Source organism: Rattus rattus, chromosome 9 (genome assembly GCF_011064425.1).
Source record: "Rattus rattus isolate New Zealand chromosome 9, Rrattus_CSIRO_v1, whole genome shotgun sequence".
NCBI classification, from domain to species: domain Eukaryota; kingdom Metazoa; phylum Chordata; class Mammalia; order Rodentia; family Muridae; genus Rattus; species Rattus rattus.
In genome coordinates, this window is record NC_046162.1 from 18,686,582 (window position 1) to 18,702,647 (window position 16,066).

The 16,066-nt window shown below is 48.4% G+C and overlaps 1 protein-coding gene across 1 annotated transcript in view; it reads left to right on the forward strand.

Annotated features, from left to right (window-relative positions):
* Nucleotides 1-16,066, forward strand: part of Slit3 (slit guidance ligand 3) — a 588,206-nt gene that overhangs the window by 390,616 nt on the left and 181,524 nt on the right. The window contains exon 5 of the mRNA XM_032913200.1: nt 1,410-1,481. Within this exon, the coding sequence (XP_032769091.1) occupies nt 1,410-1,481 (72 nt within the window). The remainder of the gene's footprint in view (nt 1-1,409; nt 1,482-16,066) is intronic.

The following is a 16,066-nucleotide window of genomic DNA, read 5'->3' on the forward strand; positions in this document are numbered from 1 at the left end:
GAAGGTCAGAGGGCAACTTGCAGGAATTTTTCGCTTCTTCTACCACATGGGTTCCAGAGATGAAGTTCAGGTTGTCAGGTCTGGTCAGAAAGCTCCTTACCGGCTGAGCCATCCAGCCCATCCAATCCCGGCATCTCCTTACCTAACAGAAGTCGAGCCAACACCACACCACTTAACAATGCACAGCCATACGAGGAAGCATAAATACTGTGCGACCATTTAAAATGCTGGCATCGATGTGTTCGGCAAAGACGTGGACAGATGTTCTCAATATAGTATGCGAGAAAATGGTTTAGAGTAGGCCGTATGTTAAGAGGTTCTGTCGTTGAAATGTATATACAGTTTGTATAATTGATAGCAGTGGTTATGTCTATGGTGTTCTCCCTTCATTATTTGAGGGGGTTTTCTTTTCAAAATGCCAGGTGTGTATATGAGTGTGTGTGTGTGTGTGTGTGTGTGTGTGTGTGTGTGTGTGTGTGTGTGTATGCATGTGACACACACACCTTTGATACCTGAAGAAATGTGCCCACTTCCCACCATCCTTCTTGGAGATGTCCCTGCAACATGTGTCTGCACAGAAATAGCCCTGCTGCTTGCAGCATTTGGCTGAGCTGCCTCATGTGCCTGGGGCCCCGATGGGTCTTTATGGATTGATTACTTACTGAGATTCAAGTAGGCTCGAGGTCTGAATGAAAACAAATGCACGTGTTTGGTCTAGCAAAAATAAAAAGGAAACCAGAGAACGAACCGAACCAAAAAGGCCTGCGTCGTTCCTAGAGAAGAAAACTGGGACTCTAGAGGGTACATAAATCCTTGGAGAAGAAGCCACACAGGGTAACCCTAATACCTACTTCGAAGCAGCCGCTGTGTTGACATCCCTCCATGCAGAATGAGAGGTGGGACCCCCCAGTTTTGAATGGGGTGTGTGGAAATGCATGAGGCCCTCTGTCCCTATCAGGCTCAGTTCCAGCCCCAAATGCCAAGCGCAGAGACCTTGATTGTCAAAGGCCTGCCCAAGAAATGGGAGGTTCGTTTGTGAGGGATGTCTTACAGGGAGGGGGGTAAGAATCTTGTCTGGGAGGTGCCAAAACCGAATGGGGTGCAGTGTGCTTAACAAATAATGTGTGTTGTCCGGGCTCCTGGCCTGGAGGTGTGAGACCACCCACAGTGCCTGCCCTGAAGCAAGCGGCTCCCACCCGCACCCCAGCACCTGATAACCATTTCTGCGGAAGTCCTCACTTGCAGAACAATGCCCAGGCTTCTAACAGCCAGGGGGCCTGAGACTAAGCAGCCCCTCAGGCCCTTCTGGTGGGATTCACAGGCCGCCTCCACGGGTTTTGTTATCATAATGAGATGCGGGGAATGTGCTCTGGGTCTCTAACTGCTTTGCCTCTTCTCTTCTTGTTTAGAGATCTGAGCGAAAACCAGATCCAGGGCATCCCGAGGAAGGCGTTCAGAGGCGTCACGGGCGTGAAGAACCTGTAAGTGCTGGTTTTGTTGCTTTGGCACAGATAACTCCTCAGGCTGTCTGGTCAGGATGGGAATGAGAGACAGGAGGGAGCTCCTGGTGGCTCTGTAAAGGGAACCCTGTTCTTCCCAGGTCAGGGCCTGGCTACACCCACCGTGCATGGCTGTGGTGTCGGCTGGCTTCTCCAGGGTCCTTGTGTCATGAGAGCGGTTTTCTATGCTGTTGGGAAGATGGAAGGGAGGGAGAGAGGGAGAGAGGGAGAGAGGGGAAGAAAATGTCTCATTCATAGGTTTTCATGAATTCAAGCCCTAAACATAGTGCTTGTGTGTGACAGCGATGACGGTGATGGTGATGACCTCATTGTTAGCAATGGGGCTGGTCACCAGCCCCTTATGAAACAGCATTAGAATTTGTGTGCCAGGACCTTGGGGACATGCGCCCAAGTCCATTCCTACTGCACTTGACTTTCATCTGTTCGCTCCCCCCACATTTTATTTTAAAATCATTATTGATTGGCAGGGAACGTCAAGAAATCATATTGAGGTCCCTGTACCAGTTCCCCAGTAGTAACGTTCTCAATAACCCTAGTCCCATAGACCCGAGCCTTCAGACTTTAATCTCCTATGCACACACTGGTTGCTAGAGCAAGTGTGAACAGCTCCGCATGGTGATAGCGTGGGCACGTCCACACACTGTCACCATAATCCAGAGGCAGACTTGTCCTAACACTCCATGTTTGAACTTACCTAATTACTGTGATTCTTGTCCTGCGTGAGCTCCACCGTTCACGGGGCCTTGCCTTGAGGAGGCTTGTGCTTTCGAAGTCTCTACCCACATGGCCGTACCATGGTGTCAGAGCATGTTTTAGAGAAGGGCACGGAAATACGGTCAGGTTTGGCTGAGCAGTCGTGTTGCCCACCAGCCTCCTTGATTAGCTCAAAGTCAACTGAAGCAGTCTTATAAGAGACCAAAAGGAAAAGAAACAAAACAAAACAAAAGTAACAAAAACGTTACAACTGTCACTTTCCCCTGTAACAAATGGGGAGGGGTGTTAGTTTACTAGCACAGACAGGGAGCTGGTAATGGCTTCCAGATGCAGGCCATCTCGGCCTCTCCCACTTCCCACTCTGGAGGCTGGGGACCGGTGCCTGGTGAAACCGTTGGTATTTAACAGGTAAAGCACATAGGAATCTTTGAAAGGTGAGGGTGTGGGGTGTGGAGATGACTTTGCAAGGCCTCTAGGTGGGCTGCCCGCTCCTTCCTCTGGGAGCATGAAAGGTGACACGGGCAGCCAGGCCAGAGTATATGAGTGCATCTGTAGACACGTGTGGGCCTTGAACAAGCCAGAGCTTTTGGGCTGGAGACACCAGCAAATAACGGGGTGCATGAGCAAAGCCCTCCCCTTCCCCCAGGTATGGCGTCTTTACCAGCTTCCCAGTATTTTGTTTCTTGGATTCTAAAAATCTTAGGACGGTCACAAACCCAGACCAATTACATCGTCCTAATCAATATCCCAAACTATCAGAGCAAACAGAGGTCTGGAGAAAGACAGTGACTAACCCAGTAACCACCAGCTTCCTGACGGCTGAGCCCCAAGTTAACGTTTCTCCATAGAGAGAATGATCTGTGTGGTCCCGTGGTGGTAATTTTACATGGATGAGTTAACAGACACACTTTAGTCATGTATAAACTGGGTTGTGTAATTGTCAACCGCATTTATTATTCTCGGGAAAGTCATTCAGTCCCACCGTGGTTCCTCGTGGCAGCGAGAGATGGGGGACTTTATCTTCCCCGTGGAATATCGGCAGCCATGCGAAGGCCTCTGGGGTGTGGGGTGTGTGTGTGTGAAAGCTTCAAAATCCCCAAGTGGGTCTAGCAAATGCTGTCAGGCCTGTCGCCTTGACAGAGTGTATGCAAATACAGAGGAACCAAGCGTCTTTTATCCGAAAGGCTTGGGACCAGAAGTGTTTGGAGTCTCAGGTTTTGTGGGTTTTAAAATGTTTATGTAAGAGACATCTCAGAAGCAGGACCCAAATCTAAACACAAAACTCTTCCTTGTTTCATATATACCCCACGCCCACTGCTGGGAGGTCATTTCCATACAGTAGGTGGGGGCGGGGTTGGTTTTGTTTTTAATTTTGTGCATAAAATCATTGGCTGGTCTGGAGTTTTCCTTTGTGGTGTCCTGAAGAAATGAGGGAAGGTTTGAATTAGGGGTGACCTTCCTAGTTATAAGGCTCGGGACCTGGACATAGGATTTTTCTCCCTTTGGGTTTTATTCCTTAACTTCCTGCCGTCCTGGGAAGAAGAGAGGGGGACGGACTCATCCTCTAAAGGAAGAGTGTTTAAAAAGAAAGAAAACTAACAGAGTAGGAGGACATTTCTCTCTCCATCAGTTCAGTCAGCATCGTACTCTGGAGGTAGAACCTGTAAGGGCCCAGGAACCTGAAATCCCAATTCTCTCGTGGCTCACCGTGGGACCAGGGACAAGGAACATGTACACTAAGAGGATGTTAGTAAAACACTGGTAACATGAAAACTTGGACATGAGCTGTGCAGAGTCGGGGGCTGTCGGAGGAGGAGGGAAATAGCTCTAGGAAAGGCAGCCTAGAGGGTAGCACGGCTTGGCTGTCCGATAGAATTATGTATGAATTCCATCTGTTTTGGTTCTGCGTCTGTGACCTTTGGTGAATGCCTTGACGCTTCAGAGCGGTCGGTTTCTACCACTGTAACAGGAGGTTAATAATTGGTCTTACCTGCTAGCGGTTCCATGGAGGTTAACAAAATAATGCACATGAGTAACTCCGTGCGGTGCCTGACACATGCCGGAGTTTCCAACACTCTACCTGCTGCTGCTGCTGCTGCTGCTGCTGCTGCTGCTGCTGCTGCTGCTGCTGCTGCTGCTGCTGCTGCTGCTGCTGCATTCCTTGGTGGTTGTCTTGGTGGTGCAGGCTGTCTTTGTCTGGGCTTAAGGGATGCTTGGAACTCGAAGGAAACAAGGCAGGCAGGGCAAACAAAGTGTAGGGGGAAAACTAGATTAAGGGGGTGTGTCCAGGGCAGACATCTCATGAGGATTTTATCCTGAAAGAAGAATGTGGTCAGGAGACTATGGAAGAAGGGAAGGCTGGGGGATCGGGACTAAGAGATGATGTTCTCGATGGCCCAAGGACATAAGGGCTAGAAATTGGGAGAGAAGTAAAGAGAAGAAGAACCTAAAGGAGGAGCCAGTAGGGACCACACCAATAGAACAGTGTTTGTGAGTCCTTAGAACCTGGGGAAAGAAGTGTTGGTTGAGGAGGAGGTTCAGGCTCCCATAGTCATCGATGCGTACATCAAGATAAAATTTGAGCTCGTGATGATCGCTATTTGGGACGCAAGCAGCAGAGTCAGAGAGTCCTGTGTGAACTCTGCCTTCTCAGAGCTTCTGCCTCAGAGGTGGAAAACTCAGGAGACAGAACCAGGCTCGGAGGACTTGGTTCGTCATTGCGTTTGGGTGTGCAGAGATGTCCTGTCTTCTGCGGACAGTGTGAACAGAGCGTCATCTGTGTGCGTGAAAATGGACAAACCTGGCACCCTGTCTTGTTCCTTCTGATGGAGGGCATTTGGCAAAGCCACACTACCTCTCTGGACTTTATTGATGTTGGTATGGGGGAGGTGTTTCAAAGGATCCTATGATCACAAGAGAAAGCCACCACATGGGTAATGGAAGATACAGAACTGGAGCTAACAGCGAATTCATGGAGGGCTGGCATCTGGGCAAAGGTGGTGATGAGGTTGAACGTTTAAATATGTATCTGGGGGCTGAGAATGCACCTCCGTGGTAGATCACATGATTAGCACATGCAAGGCCTAGGTTCTGTTCCCATCATTCTCCAAGAGAGGAGTGGCAGAAGGGGGCATCGGCCTATGGACAGTAAGAGGTACTTCCCAGAAATGAAGGTTTCACTGAAGATGGGCTCCTGCTAGAAATTGATCACCCACAAGGAGCCATGCTTCAGAGTCTCTGAAGAACAAGTCCTAGACCCTCCCCACCACACTGTGGCTTAGGCATACACTGCTGTTGATGATCTACTCCTTGTGTAAAATATGACCCAAGGGAGTCATATTTTATACTACTAGAGTGCAATATAAGCTTCAAACCAAAGGGCATGTGAGATGCCAAGGGATTGGATCTGCCCACAATACTCTATGCTTCTTTCCTTCTGAGGAGAAAAAGCAAAGACTGGCTGAGGCTTTTAAACGGAAGCTCTGTATCGCTGGAGTAAATTCTCTTCACTTACCCTGGTGTGCTTTTCACAAGGAGAGAACTTGCGATGCTCCCATTTTCCAGATGACGAAATGAACTTCCCATCAGTGTGTGTGATTTTAGTAACAGTTGGCAGAGAAAATTAGGGTAAGACTCTCCGCCCAGACTACAGTTAGTACCCTGGCTAGCCAGCCTTGAACTCCAGACAGATAAGAGGCTCTACTCTTGATCCTCCTCTTGCAGCCACCCCAGAAACAGGAAGAATGCAGAGTAACCAAATACTCTATCCCAGAGGGCCCCCACCCCCGCCCCCCAAGGAGGAGACCACGTGACTTTCATCAGTTACAAAACAAAGGCAACAGGGTCTGAACACCACTGAACTAGGAAGGTTCTGGCATGCCCCTCTCTCGCTGAGGGACTTGGTGCTGTGCCCCTCCCCAGGCAGCAGAGGGAAGCCCCTAATTACTTCCTGGTTTCTAGAGGAGACAGCCATTAGTTGGGGAACTCCACTCCAAGCAGCTATTGTAAGCTGAGGGGAGACTAATTCCCCTGATTCTCTGTAGCCTGTCTGGAAGGACAAGGGTGCTAAGTCAACAAGAAAACAGACAGTTGCTCAAACAAGCTGATCTGGATGGAAAGCCTGAAGAGAAACCCACCTGCGTGCTGTCATTCACTGGGCCAGTAATAAGTGCCTGCTGTATACAAGCACTGTGCTAGGTATTAAATAAAGGTGCAGTAAGAAAGCAAGGAGAGCTAAGGCTGAGAGGAAAGAATTAGAGACAGAGAAAACAAGCCACTATCCAGTAGTAGGTGAGAAGACCCAACCTACACACACACACACACACACACACACACACACACACACACACACACAAATTGTTTTAAAAAGAAATGTCCCCCAGCCCTGTCTTTCTGGGCACTCAAGTTTCCCTCTGTTTTTCAGTTTCTATTTGCGAGGACTCTGTAGGACACGCATTCCAGAAGGGAAAATCAATAGCCCCTGTCTCTGCCAGCGAGCAGAATCTGGAATTGACGGTTTGAAAACAAAGCCAGGCAGGCAGTCTTTGTGTTCTCTAGTTAGGCTGTGAGGTGCAGTAGCACAGCCTCCACCGGAGATTAATGAGAGCTGTCTCCACCCCTCGAGAGGGCGAGGAAGGAGCCGGGAGGGACACTAGCCCCAATTCCTTGGTGCCATCTGTGTTGGCAGATCATTCTGTCACCCTACCTGGACTGGCACCTGTCCTCCTGGTCACCCCCAAGTCAAGGCTCTGTGTGATCAGTGTCCCTCAGCTCAGCTCATGCCTGCACACACACACACACACACACATACACACACACACACACACATACACACACACACACACACACACACACACACACACACACACACACACACACTCTGCTGTGTCCATCACTGAGAGCTTCACGGTGCTCAGGTGGTTCATGGCACAGTTGGTAAGGTTGATTAAAACCACCAAAGACATAGATAGGTTTATTACTCTATTACATCCTTGTACTGCTGGTGGTATTGCCTACCAGAATACATGTGCAAGTTTCCCAGTGTTTCATGCAAAAGTAATTTTACAAACAATAGGAACGTGACTATCCTTATACTTAAAGGGTTTACAACTCAACAGGAGGTTGGACTGATGGACTAACACGTGCAGGACATAGGTCAAGGGCTCTGTCATAGTTAGCTTCAGTTGTCAACTTGACACATCTGTAAAAAAGGGAGACCTCAACTGAGGAATTGCCTCCCTTAGATTTGTCCTGAAGGCACATGTGTGGGGCATTTTCTTGTATAGAAGGGCCCAGCCCACGGTGGGCGGTGTCGTCCCTAGGCAGGTGAACCACAGCTGTATAAAAGATATCTGGATGTTAGACTGGAAGCATGCCAGTAAGCAGCTTTCGTTCATGGCTCCTGCCTCTGTCTGTTCCTTAGTTCCTGCCTTGGTTTCCTTCAAAGCCAAATAAACCCTTTCTGCCTCAAGGTAGTTTTTGGTCAGGTTTTTATCACAGCAACACAAAGAAAACTATGACAGGTCTCATCGGGTGTGAGGGCAAGAATGTGGAGAGACTCAGGAAATCAGAGTGATTCTGTCTTCACCGAGGAAGTGGCATGTGTTCGGTTTTGAGGGTTGAGTAGGAGTTCACTAGGGACCAGGATATTCCCCACAGAAGGAACAGTGCGTGAACAACCTCCAAGAAGACAGCAGTGTGTGGAAGAGTTAATGCTCATGTGCCTGGAGCACAGAGAGGAGAGAAAGAGCTTAGAGAGCGGGAGGCTGCGGGGAGGGACTTGAACACCAGCTGCCAGAGTGATCGGCACCCGAAGAATAGGGGCCACAGCCTCAGTGCAGGGGACAGATTTTTTTTTCCAGAAGAGAATAAAGTGGGAGTGGCCAGGGCAGAGATTTAGAGAGTGGTTCGGAAGTTATGGGGGGCTGACGGGAAGAGCAGACATGAGGGCTGCAAGGCTGAACTGTACTTGTCACCAGCTTATGAGGTGGAAGCAGAGGTGGCCCTTGTGCAAGTCACCTCCAGGGACGAATGGGAACAGTGCCTGTCCCTCCTGAGGAGGGGTGTGTGTGAGATTTCCTGTGAAGTCCAAGGCAGTACTTCCCGAAGACCCCATGAGTGAGCCTTCCAGTTTTTCCTGTTGTGGCTCCTGGCTGAGTGCAGGCTTCAGATCTCATGCCGCAGGAGCCTGCCTACCTGCCTTCCTTCCGTCCCTCCCTCCTTCCCTCTCTCCCTCCCTCTCTTCCTCCTTCCCTTTCTCCCTCTCTCTGCCTTCTTTCCTTCCTTCCTTACTTCCTCCTTCCTTTCATCTGACCTTTTTGTCTTTCCTTCCTTCCCGTCTGTTCTTCCTTTCTTCTGTCTGTCCCTCCTTCCTTCTATCATTTCTTCCATCTGTCTTTCTTTCTGTCTGTCCTTTTGTCCTTCCATCTGTTCTCCCTTCTATTTGTCCCTTCCTTCTTCCTTTGTTCCTCCCATCCGTCCTTCATTTCCTCCTTCCTTTCTTCCCTCCCTTTGCTTCTTCCTTCCCTTCCCTCCCTTTGCTTCTTCCTTCCCACCTTCCAAGTCCCTGACCCCCTGTCACAATCATCACTGGGTCCTTACTCTTGCCAGGTACAAAGTCACTCTTAGAAATTCAACAAGGTTCCATCCCTGCATGGAAGAGTTTCTGTCCACAGTGGGGAACCGCTACATCAAGAGCAGGTTAATGCCATAGGCGGCCCCCTCTAGCACCCGCCACGCCTGTCTTGTGACTAGCAGCGTGAGTGGTCCTTAAACACTGGCCCCCAGGGGGAAAATTGAAGAGATAGGTAAAGTAGACTGTGTCGGTAGCAAAGCATATGGCCCGGCACTTTCCACAGGAGAGGAGTGTCAGTAAGTGCCCCGGAGACGCTGCCAGGAAGTTGCACAAAACCCAATGCCACCGCTTCAAACATTTTATTGGCATCCTATGCTGGCCTTGTATTTCTTCTAACACCTCATTCTGCGTAATGATTGTGTGCACGGCTCTCCTTCTAACATGACCTGCATGGTATATAAAGCAAGGGGGGAAATCAAGTCTGACTTCTAGGAAGTGGTTCTCTGCTTGCCGCATAGTAGGCGTACAGTTAACAGCGACTACTGGGTGAGTGGAGGAGCAGAGCCTCTGACTCATAGAGAGCAGCCCTTACACCAGAGCCTGATTATGTCTTAGAAGCAGAGAGTGAAATCGAGGCTCGAAGCCCAGAGAAGCCTTTGTGGTTTTCAGGGATAATAGAGACCATTATTCTTGATCCAGCATTAAAATTTATTATCCAGGACAATTTTTTTGTGGGCCAATTAAAAAAAAAAAACTTGTGACAGATATTTAACCCCCTTAAGCACAAAGCCCACAGGAAGCAAGGGGTTTAAACTAAGATCCAGAGTGGATCCACGGGAACCTTGCCAAGGAAGCACAGAGCCTGTAGGCCCCGTAGACTTGGACCCGGTGATCTTAGGAGAATTCTGCTGTTGGACGGAGCCCATGCCTGGAGGTTTTTAGATTGAATGAGGAATGAGAGGCCTCAGGGAGAGGTGCACATTGCTGTGGACCTCACACTTAGTCTGGTGCCCATCCATGTCGAGGCTCCATCTTGCTGATGTCAATTGAGTGTACCGATAAAAAGACGAGTTTTAGAACAGACCAAAAGTAAATGCGGAATTTTCCCCCCCAATTTTAGATTTTCTGTTTGCTCTCTGTGTACTTTGTGCATCAGCCAGCGTGAGCTTTATTCTCCTACTGTGGAAGGCATGAGCTAGGAAAGAGTCAAGCCAGGAGTCAGTGCACCATTCCTTTGTAGCGTTCTCTGTGGCCTACACCAAGTCTTTGTATCATCTCGTCTAATTGTCTGCACAGGCTGATAAATAGAAACTTTATTTTCCTTTAAGACAGAGATGGATGTGGGCCCTGAGAGTCAAGATCTCTGTGCAAGCATGAGAGCCAGTCCTAACAAGACTAGAAAAGGCTCCCAGGATGGGTCTGGGCCATTAGTGAAGGACTGGGAAAAGCTCTGTCTTGTGGGAAGGATGGAGTAAGTCTTGAAGGAAACAATAGATCCTGAGGTAGGCTGTGACATCCACCAGTGCCAAGGGTTTCTGACAGAATCACCAACACAGTTCCATAGTGTCTCAATTAATAGACACTATTAATTAATTTTATTAATTAACTAATTGACTTTATTAATTAGGAGACTATTGGATACTTGTTTTATTGACTAATTATTAACTGAATATGTAATTATTGAGAGCACCCTTAAGTCTAGGTAAACATTAAGGGAATATACGAAGGATTTCCCAATCCTTGAGACCCTCACAAGCTTGCATACACACAGAGCCGTTGCAGACTTGGGTACTGAGATCACTGGTTTAGAGTGAGGTTCAGGTGATGTATATTCTGGTGGTGCAGACAGATGTGTAGCAGCCATCATGGTGTCAAGCAAGAGTGCATTAGATGCTCTGAAATCTCTCCATTCCTCCCACTTGTCTCGTTTTCCATTCCAGAACCCTAAAATAGATGCTTTCCAAGTACCCAGAGCATGCATACATACATACATATATATATTCAGACTGTTAAAACAGGAATCTTAGGGGCTGGGAGATTCACTCAGGAGTAGAGCGAGTGCTTAGTATAGCTGGGGCCTGAGTTTAAGTCAGAAGCATTAAAGTCTGTCTTTCAGTGATGACTCGTGATCTACAGAACCTGCCAGGGCAGGGATGGAATTCTCTGTTCCCACGGAGATGGGCAGATGACAGGTGAGAGCCATGCTTGCATTCAACCCCGGATTCTTTCACCCACGTGATCATACGTATATTACACCCTTCTTTCTTCGTGCCAGCTTCTGCATGGTAACTGGACATAATTTACACTCCTAGTGGTCTTTATCTCATTCCCAGAGAATTAATTTGGCTCAAATTATTACATCTAACAACTGAATAGCCCCTTCCCAGATGAATCCATAACACAGAAGGTCACAACTACAGAGCCCCAAAACTGTACTAACTTTTAAAATCAATCTCATCATGGCCCCCTCCCATTTCTTTCAGGCCACATGTCCATCCACCCAGTCCTTTTCCAGTCACTACAAAGTCACAGAAATTACTAGAAGAGCCCAGAGTACCAAGTTCAGTGTCAGCCTGTGGCAGAGTAAATCACACACACACACACACACACACACACACACACACACACAGAGAGAGAGAGAGAGAGAGAGAGAGAGAGAAAGCACAGACATACATGCAGGTTTACACAAGCATATACACACAGATACTCACACAGATACACACAAACACACACACACACATACACACATACACAGACATACGTACTCGTAAATACAGAGACACACACATATGCACATATTCTGATCTCTGGGTAATGAGACTCTAAAGATGTGATTAAATTAAGGATCTCGAGTCTATATTATCCTGGATTGTTGATGTGGGCGCACCCCTTGATGTTAGCCTACTGAACTCCACATAGGACTCTAGGACTCCACATAGACTTCCAGGACTCTAGGACAGTCATGCTACTTAAAGGCGCTGCTACTAATGCTCTCCTTACCTTGTCGTGAACCCTCTTCCCTCAGTTTCCTTATCTGTTAAGCTGTTGGGATATGCAAGCTTGGCTCCAATGCTACAGAAATCCACAGTCCAACCATTTTTCAGCGATGATAAGATTTAAATTGCCTTGACTAGACACTAGAGGTCAACATGAGATGTTGGTTGAACACAGGGTGTGGGGATGGAGCACACTTGAGATGTCACAGGTAATCAGGTCTGTTCAGATGGCTAAATCTGATGTGAAACCATTGGGGAAAGATAGGTTTAGTCACTGAGATAAACCCAGCTGCAGTCAAGAAACCCCATCTGCCGGGCAGCCAGAAGCAGAATTTTCCCAGGTCTTTTGGTCACCTTGCTGGGCTTGTTGTCACTTAGCTCTAGGGATGAGGAAACAAAACAAAACAAGTTGAATACAAGAGTGGTGATTTTTCTGGAAAGGGACCAAGGCCTTCAGCCATCTTGGGCATCTGAAACGTGGCTAACTTCAGCCCTCTCTCCTGCCCTACCTCTCTCCCAGCATTAGCTTTGCATCTTGGGGAAATGGTTGGTCCACTGAAGGACACTTCGTCAGCTGGGGTGTCAGACTGTTCTGACTGAGTTGATAAAGGGGCTGTCTGTACGGCACCCTGCACTACAGCTTTTAGGACCTGTGATCTGGGTGCAGAGCTCACTCAGCCCGCATACGGCCTTCCCCTCCCCAGGAGCTGGTGCTTCGTAGCAGACTCTGTAACTGAGACTGGCACACCCGTATGTGGGACACTGCCTTGCCAGAGGGGAGAACTTGAGGTTTGTAGCGAGTGTTCAGCCCTAAGTGAATGTGGTGGGTGTGCTCCTTTCCACCCACAGCGAGTATTTGCAGTTGTGAACAGTCTCTCTGTAGCCAGTCCTCAGGCACAGGTTCCCAAACCTCAGTTCCTTTTCACTGCAGACGATGAGCCCTTCTGCCAAGGAAGCAGCAGCCTAGCCAAACCATTAAGTGCCAGAGGCTAAGATTGGGGGTGCACGGTGTACGGATGGTCCAGCAGCACATCTAAGATACTCTATCTAAATAGCACTCTGTTAGGGAAGCTGCAGTCTTTCTGGGCTCATGGAAAGGATATTTTGGAAGGTTTGGGGCTAACGTATGTTTGGTTCCTATGAAAGCTCATAACCCCAAACGTTCATATCTCTGCCTGCCCTCCACACAGATCAACAGAGGCAGCGTGACTCCTCCGTCCTCTTGGTCAGTCAGGAGTTCTTATGTTTGTCAACATCCATCCTTTTGATCCTTGTGACAGTCTTGCTGACAAATGACACACCTACAAGGCACAGAACGCACAGTGTTGTGCCCAGAGTCACACAGCTTAAAAGTGGCAGAGCTGGGATTTGTGCTACGCTGACTAATGAACTCAAGGGACACAGAAAGTGTGGAGCAAACCCTACTTCTAGCAAAACTGTATTTCTTTCTCGTGGGGTTTCCAAAATGAATAGGGCCGGCATGTACCTCAGAGGTAGAACAACATCTTGGCACCCATAAGGCCCTGAAGTTGATGTATGCATACGTTTGTACACACACACACACACACACACACACACACACACACACACACACCAATACCAATGACTTTTCCTTAAGAACATGAACATCTTCTTGTTGCTTTGGAGAATCAAATGTGTTAACAACCCTGGGTGCCCTGCCCTGGGTGTCAGAAATAAACTGGATCTGAGCGGCAAGTTCTCTCTTCTGTCACTTGTCCTACAAACTTCTAGAAAGACCTGTTCATACAGCCACACTTAAAAGAAGAGTTTCCTGCCTACCTACCCTCTAGCAAGACCCAAAGCCTCTGATGGGGGCGCTGGCCCTTCCTCCTTGCAGAGGCCTACTGCTGGCTTTTTGACCCTTGAATTCTCCTCTCTTCACCCTCACCTCAAAGAAAGAAGGCTGATTAGCCCCTGTCCAGGCCACAGATTTCACAGCAATCGAATGAGGTGACAGGTGAGAGGAACTTAGTCCAGACCGAGGCACCAAGAGATGCTGAGTGAGTCTGAATGCTCTGCACCCCCCTCCCATTCATCTCCTCCCCCTGACGCAAAGCACATCATCCCACCGGTGAGCCTTTGTCCTCTGGGGCTGTGAGTTTGGTCTTGGACTCTTCCTCTGAAGTGATGTGTCAGAGTTAAACCCTTCAGTGAAGGATTTTAAACTCAAAGACCGCGAGTTGACACATGTCATATAGATACAGCTTGAGTGCTGTCTGAGGAATAACTGTGGCTGACTGGAGATGTGGGCGCTGTGTGACGGGTCCGGCAGACACATTTGGGCCTAGTGTTTAACAGTTTGCATTGTTACTTGAGAAAAATAAAACAATTTACTTTCTATATTAATCATCTGGTTGTGAATAGTGGCACCTAATGCAAAATCCCTTTAAATTATTTGTTTATTTTTGTGATCCTGGGGATTAAACGGGGCTTTGTGCATTCAAGGCAAGGACTATATTAACCAAGTCGTCCCCAAACACAAAATCTTTTAAGATACTGAATGTGAAGATGAGGGGCATAATTTGAAAGATTCTATATTTATCTTCAACAGAGGAGGGAGGGGGAGGGAGGAGAGAGAGAGAGAGAGAGAGAGAGAGAGAGAGAGAGAGAGAGAGAGAGAGAGAGAGAGAAGAGAAACCAACCCTGAATACTGTGTGTCTAGACCATGTAGGCTGAATCAACTCACCTATGGTCAGATTCGGCCACAGCTCTGACTAGGACTCCCCTCCTACATTGGGAGCCAACCTAGAGGTGTTTAGCTGTCTGCCCTACAGCCAGCCCCAGGTGTCCATAATCTGATCCTTGCTAATTCGTTGGCAAATCAACAATGCCATATTCTATAAGTCAATCAAAATCCACCTGTATCCAAAAGGGCCGGAAAGACTTACACTGGTAACGGCAGCCGAGGTGACTGGGAAAGGGCGGATTTAGAAGCAGATGCTCGTGAGACTCAAGCCTACGGGCTGTTAATAGTTCTCAGCCCACGTGACTTTGGGCTTGAGCTTTTGTGGCGTTAAGATATGGACCTGTCCCACCGATGAAGAAAGGGGTTTCCTGTCCTGCTTCTTTCTGAGTCACACGGCAGTGGTCGTTGTCACCGAAGCATCCCAGACTCTTTAAATCCCAAAGGAACAAAACACATTCTTCTTCGTCTCCATTCATTATTCATTTCTGGACGTTGTTGCTCCGAGGGAACTCACTTGAGTGACTGTCCCCGTCCCCTGCATCACCTCAGCCTCTCATTCCATCACCAACTGCCTCTTCTCTGGAAACAGTGGAGAGTTGAGGACTCAACTTCCTTTACCCCTGGCCTGCTCTAAAATTGCTATTATTGTTTGCTGGTTTGTTTATTTGTTTGTTTGTTCGTTTGTTAGATAGGAATCAGTTTGCTCAGGCTGACCTCAAACTCGCTTTGTAACTGACACAGCCTTCAGCTCCTGATTCTCTAGCCTCCAGGCCCCAAGTGCTGGGTTTGCAACCCCATATCAACCCTCCGGGCCCCGTGTAGAGTTCTTGGAATGTGTGTTGAAACCCACCTGGTCCAGAATCTTCCGTATCCTGTTAGGAATGCACTTCCTGAAGTCTGTGGATGGATGGATGTGTTACAGCTCTGGTCAAGGGCCAGGAGTCTGCACTTGGACCTCACTTAGAAGCAGATGCTCACAAGACTCGACCGTTCTCGGCACAGATGACTTTGGACTTGAATTTTTCTCTACCAGGAACTGGGTTGATGGCATGCGGCTACAGACCTATTCTCCTCCTGACTGTATAGTCTTTGAGGCTGGAATGGAGAAGAAGCCGAGGTTAGGAGCCATCCTCCTGCAGGTGTTTGATACAGTGTTGCTTACTTTTTCCTGAGTACTCAAGGCTGCGGCTGAATCAGTGTCTGGGCAGTGGTCGGGCAGTGACACAGCATTTCAAATGCAGGTTCTTCTTGTTCTTTGACTGAGTATGGTAACAACCCCGTGGGGGCAGGATTCCTACTCTCTTGAAGATGGGGAAACTGAGTCTCGGCAAGGTTGGGTGATCCCACGCAGCCCAGTGGAAATGCAACCCACCAGGATGTCCCTCGAATTATTGGTGATTCTTAAAACACTGGTGGGAATGAATCCAGAATTAAAGCAAGAACAAAGCAACCTGGACAGCAGCAAGAGGACCCCTCCCCCCATGCCCCACCCCCGACACACACTGGGAAATGTTGAATGTGCTGACTGTGCGCTGCTGGCATCTGCCCAGGCCTG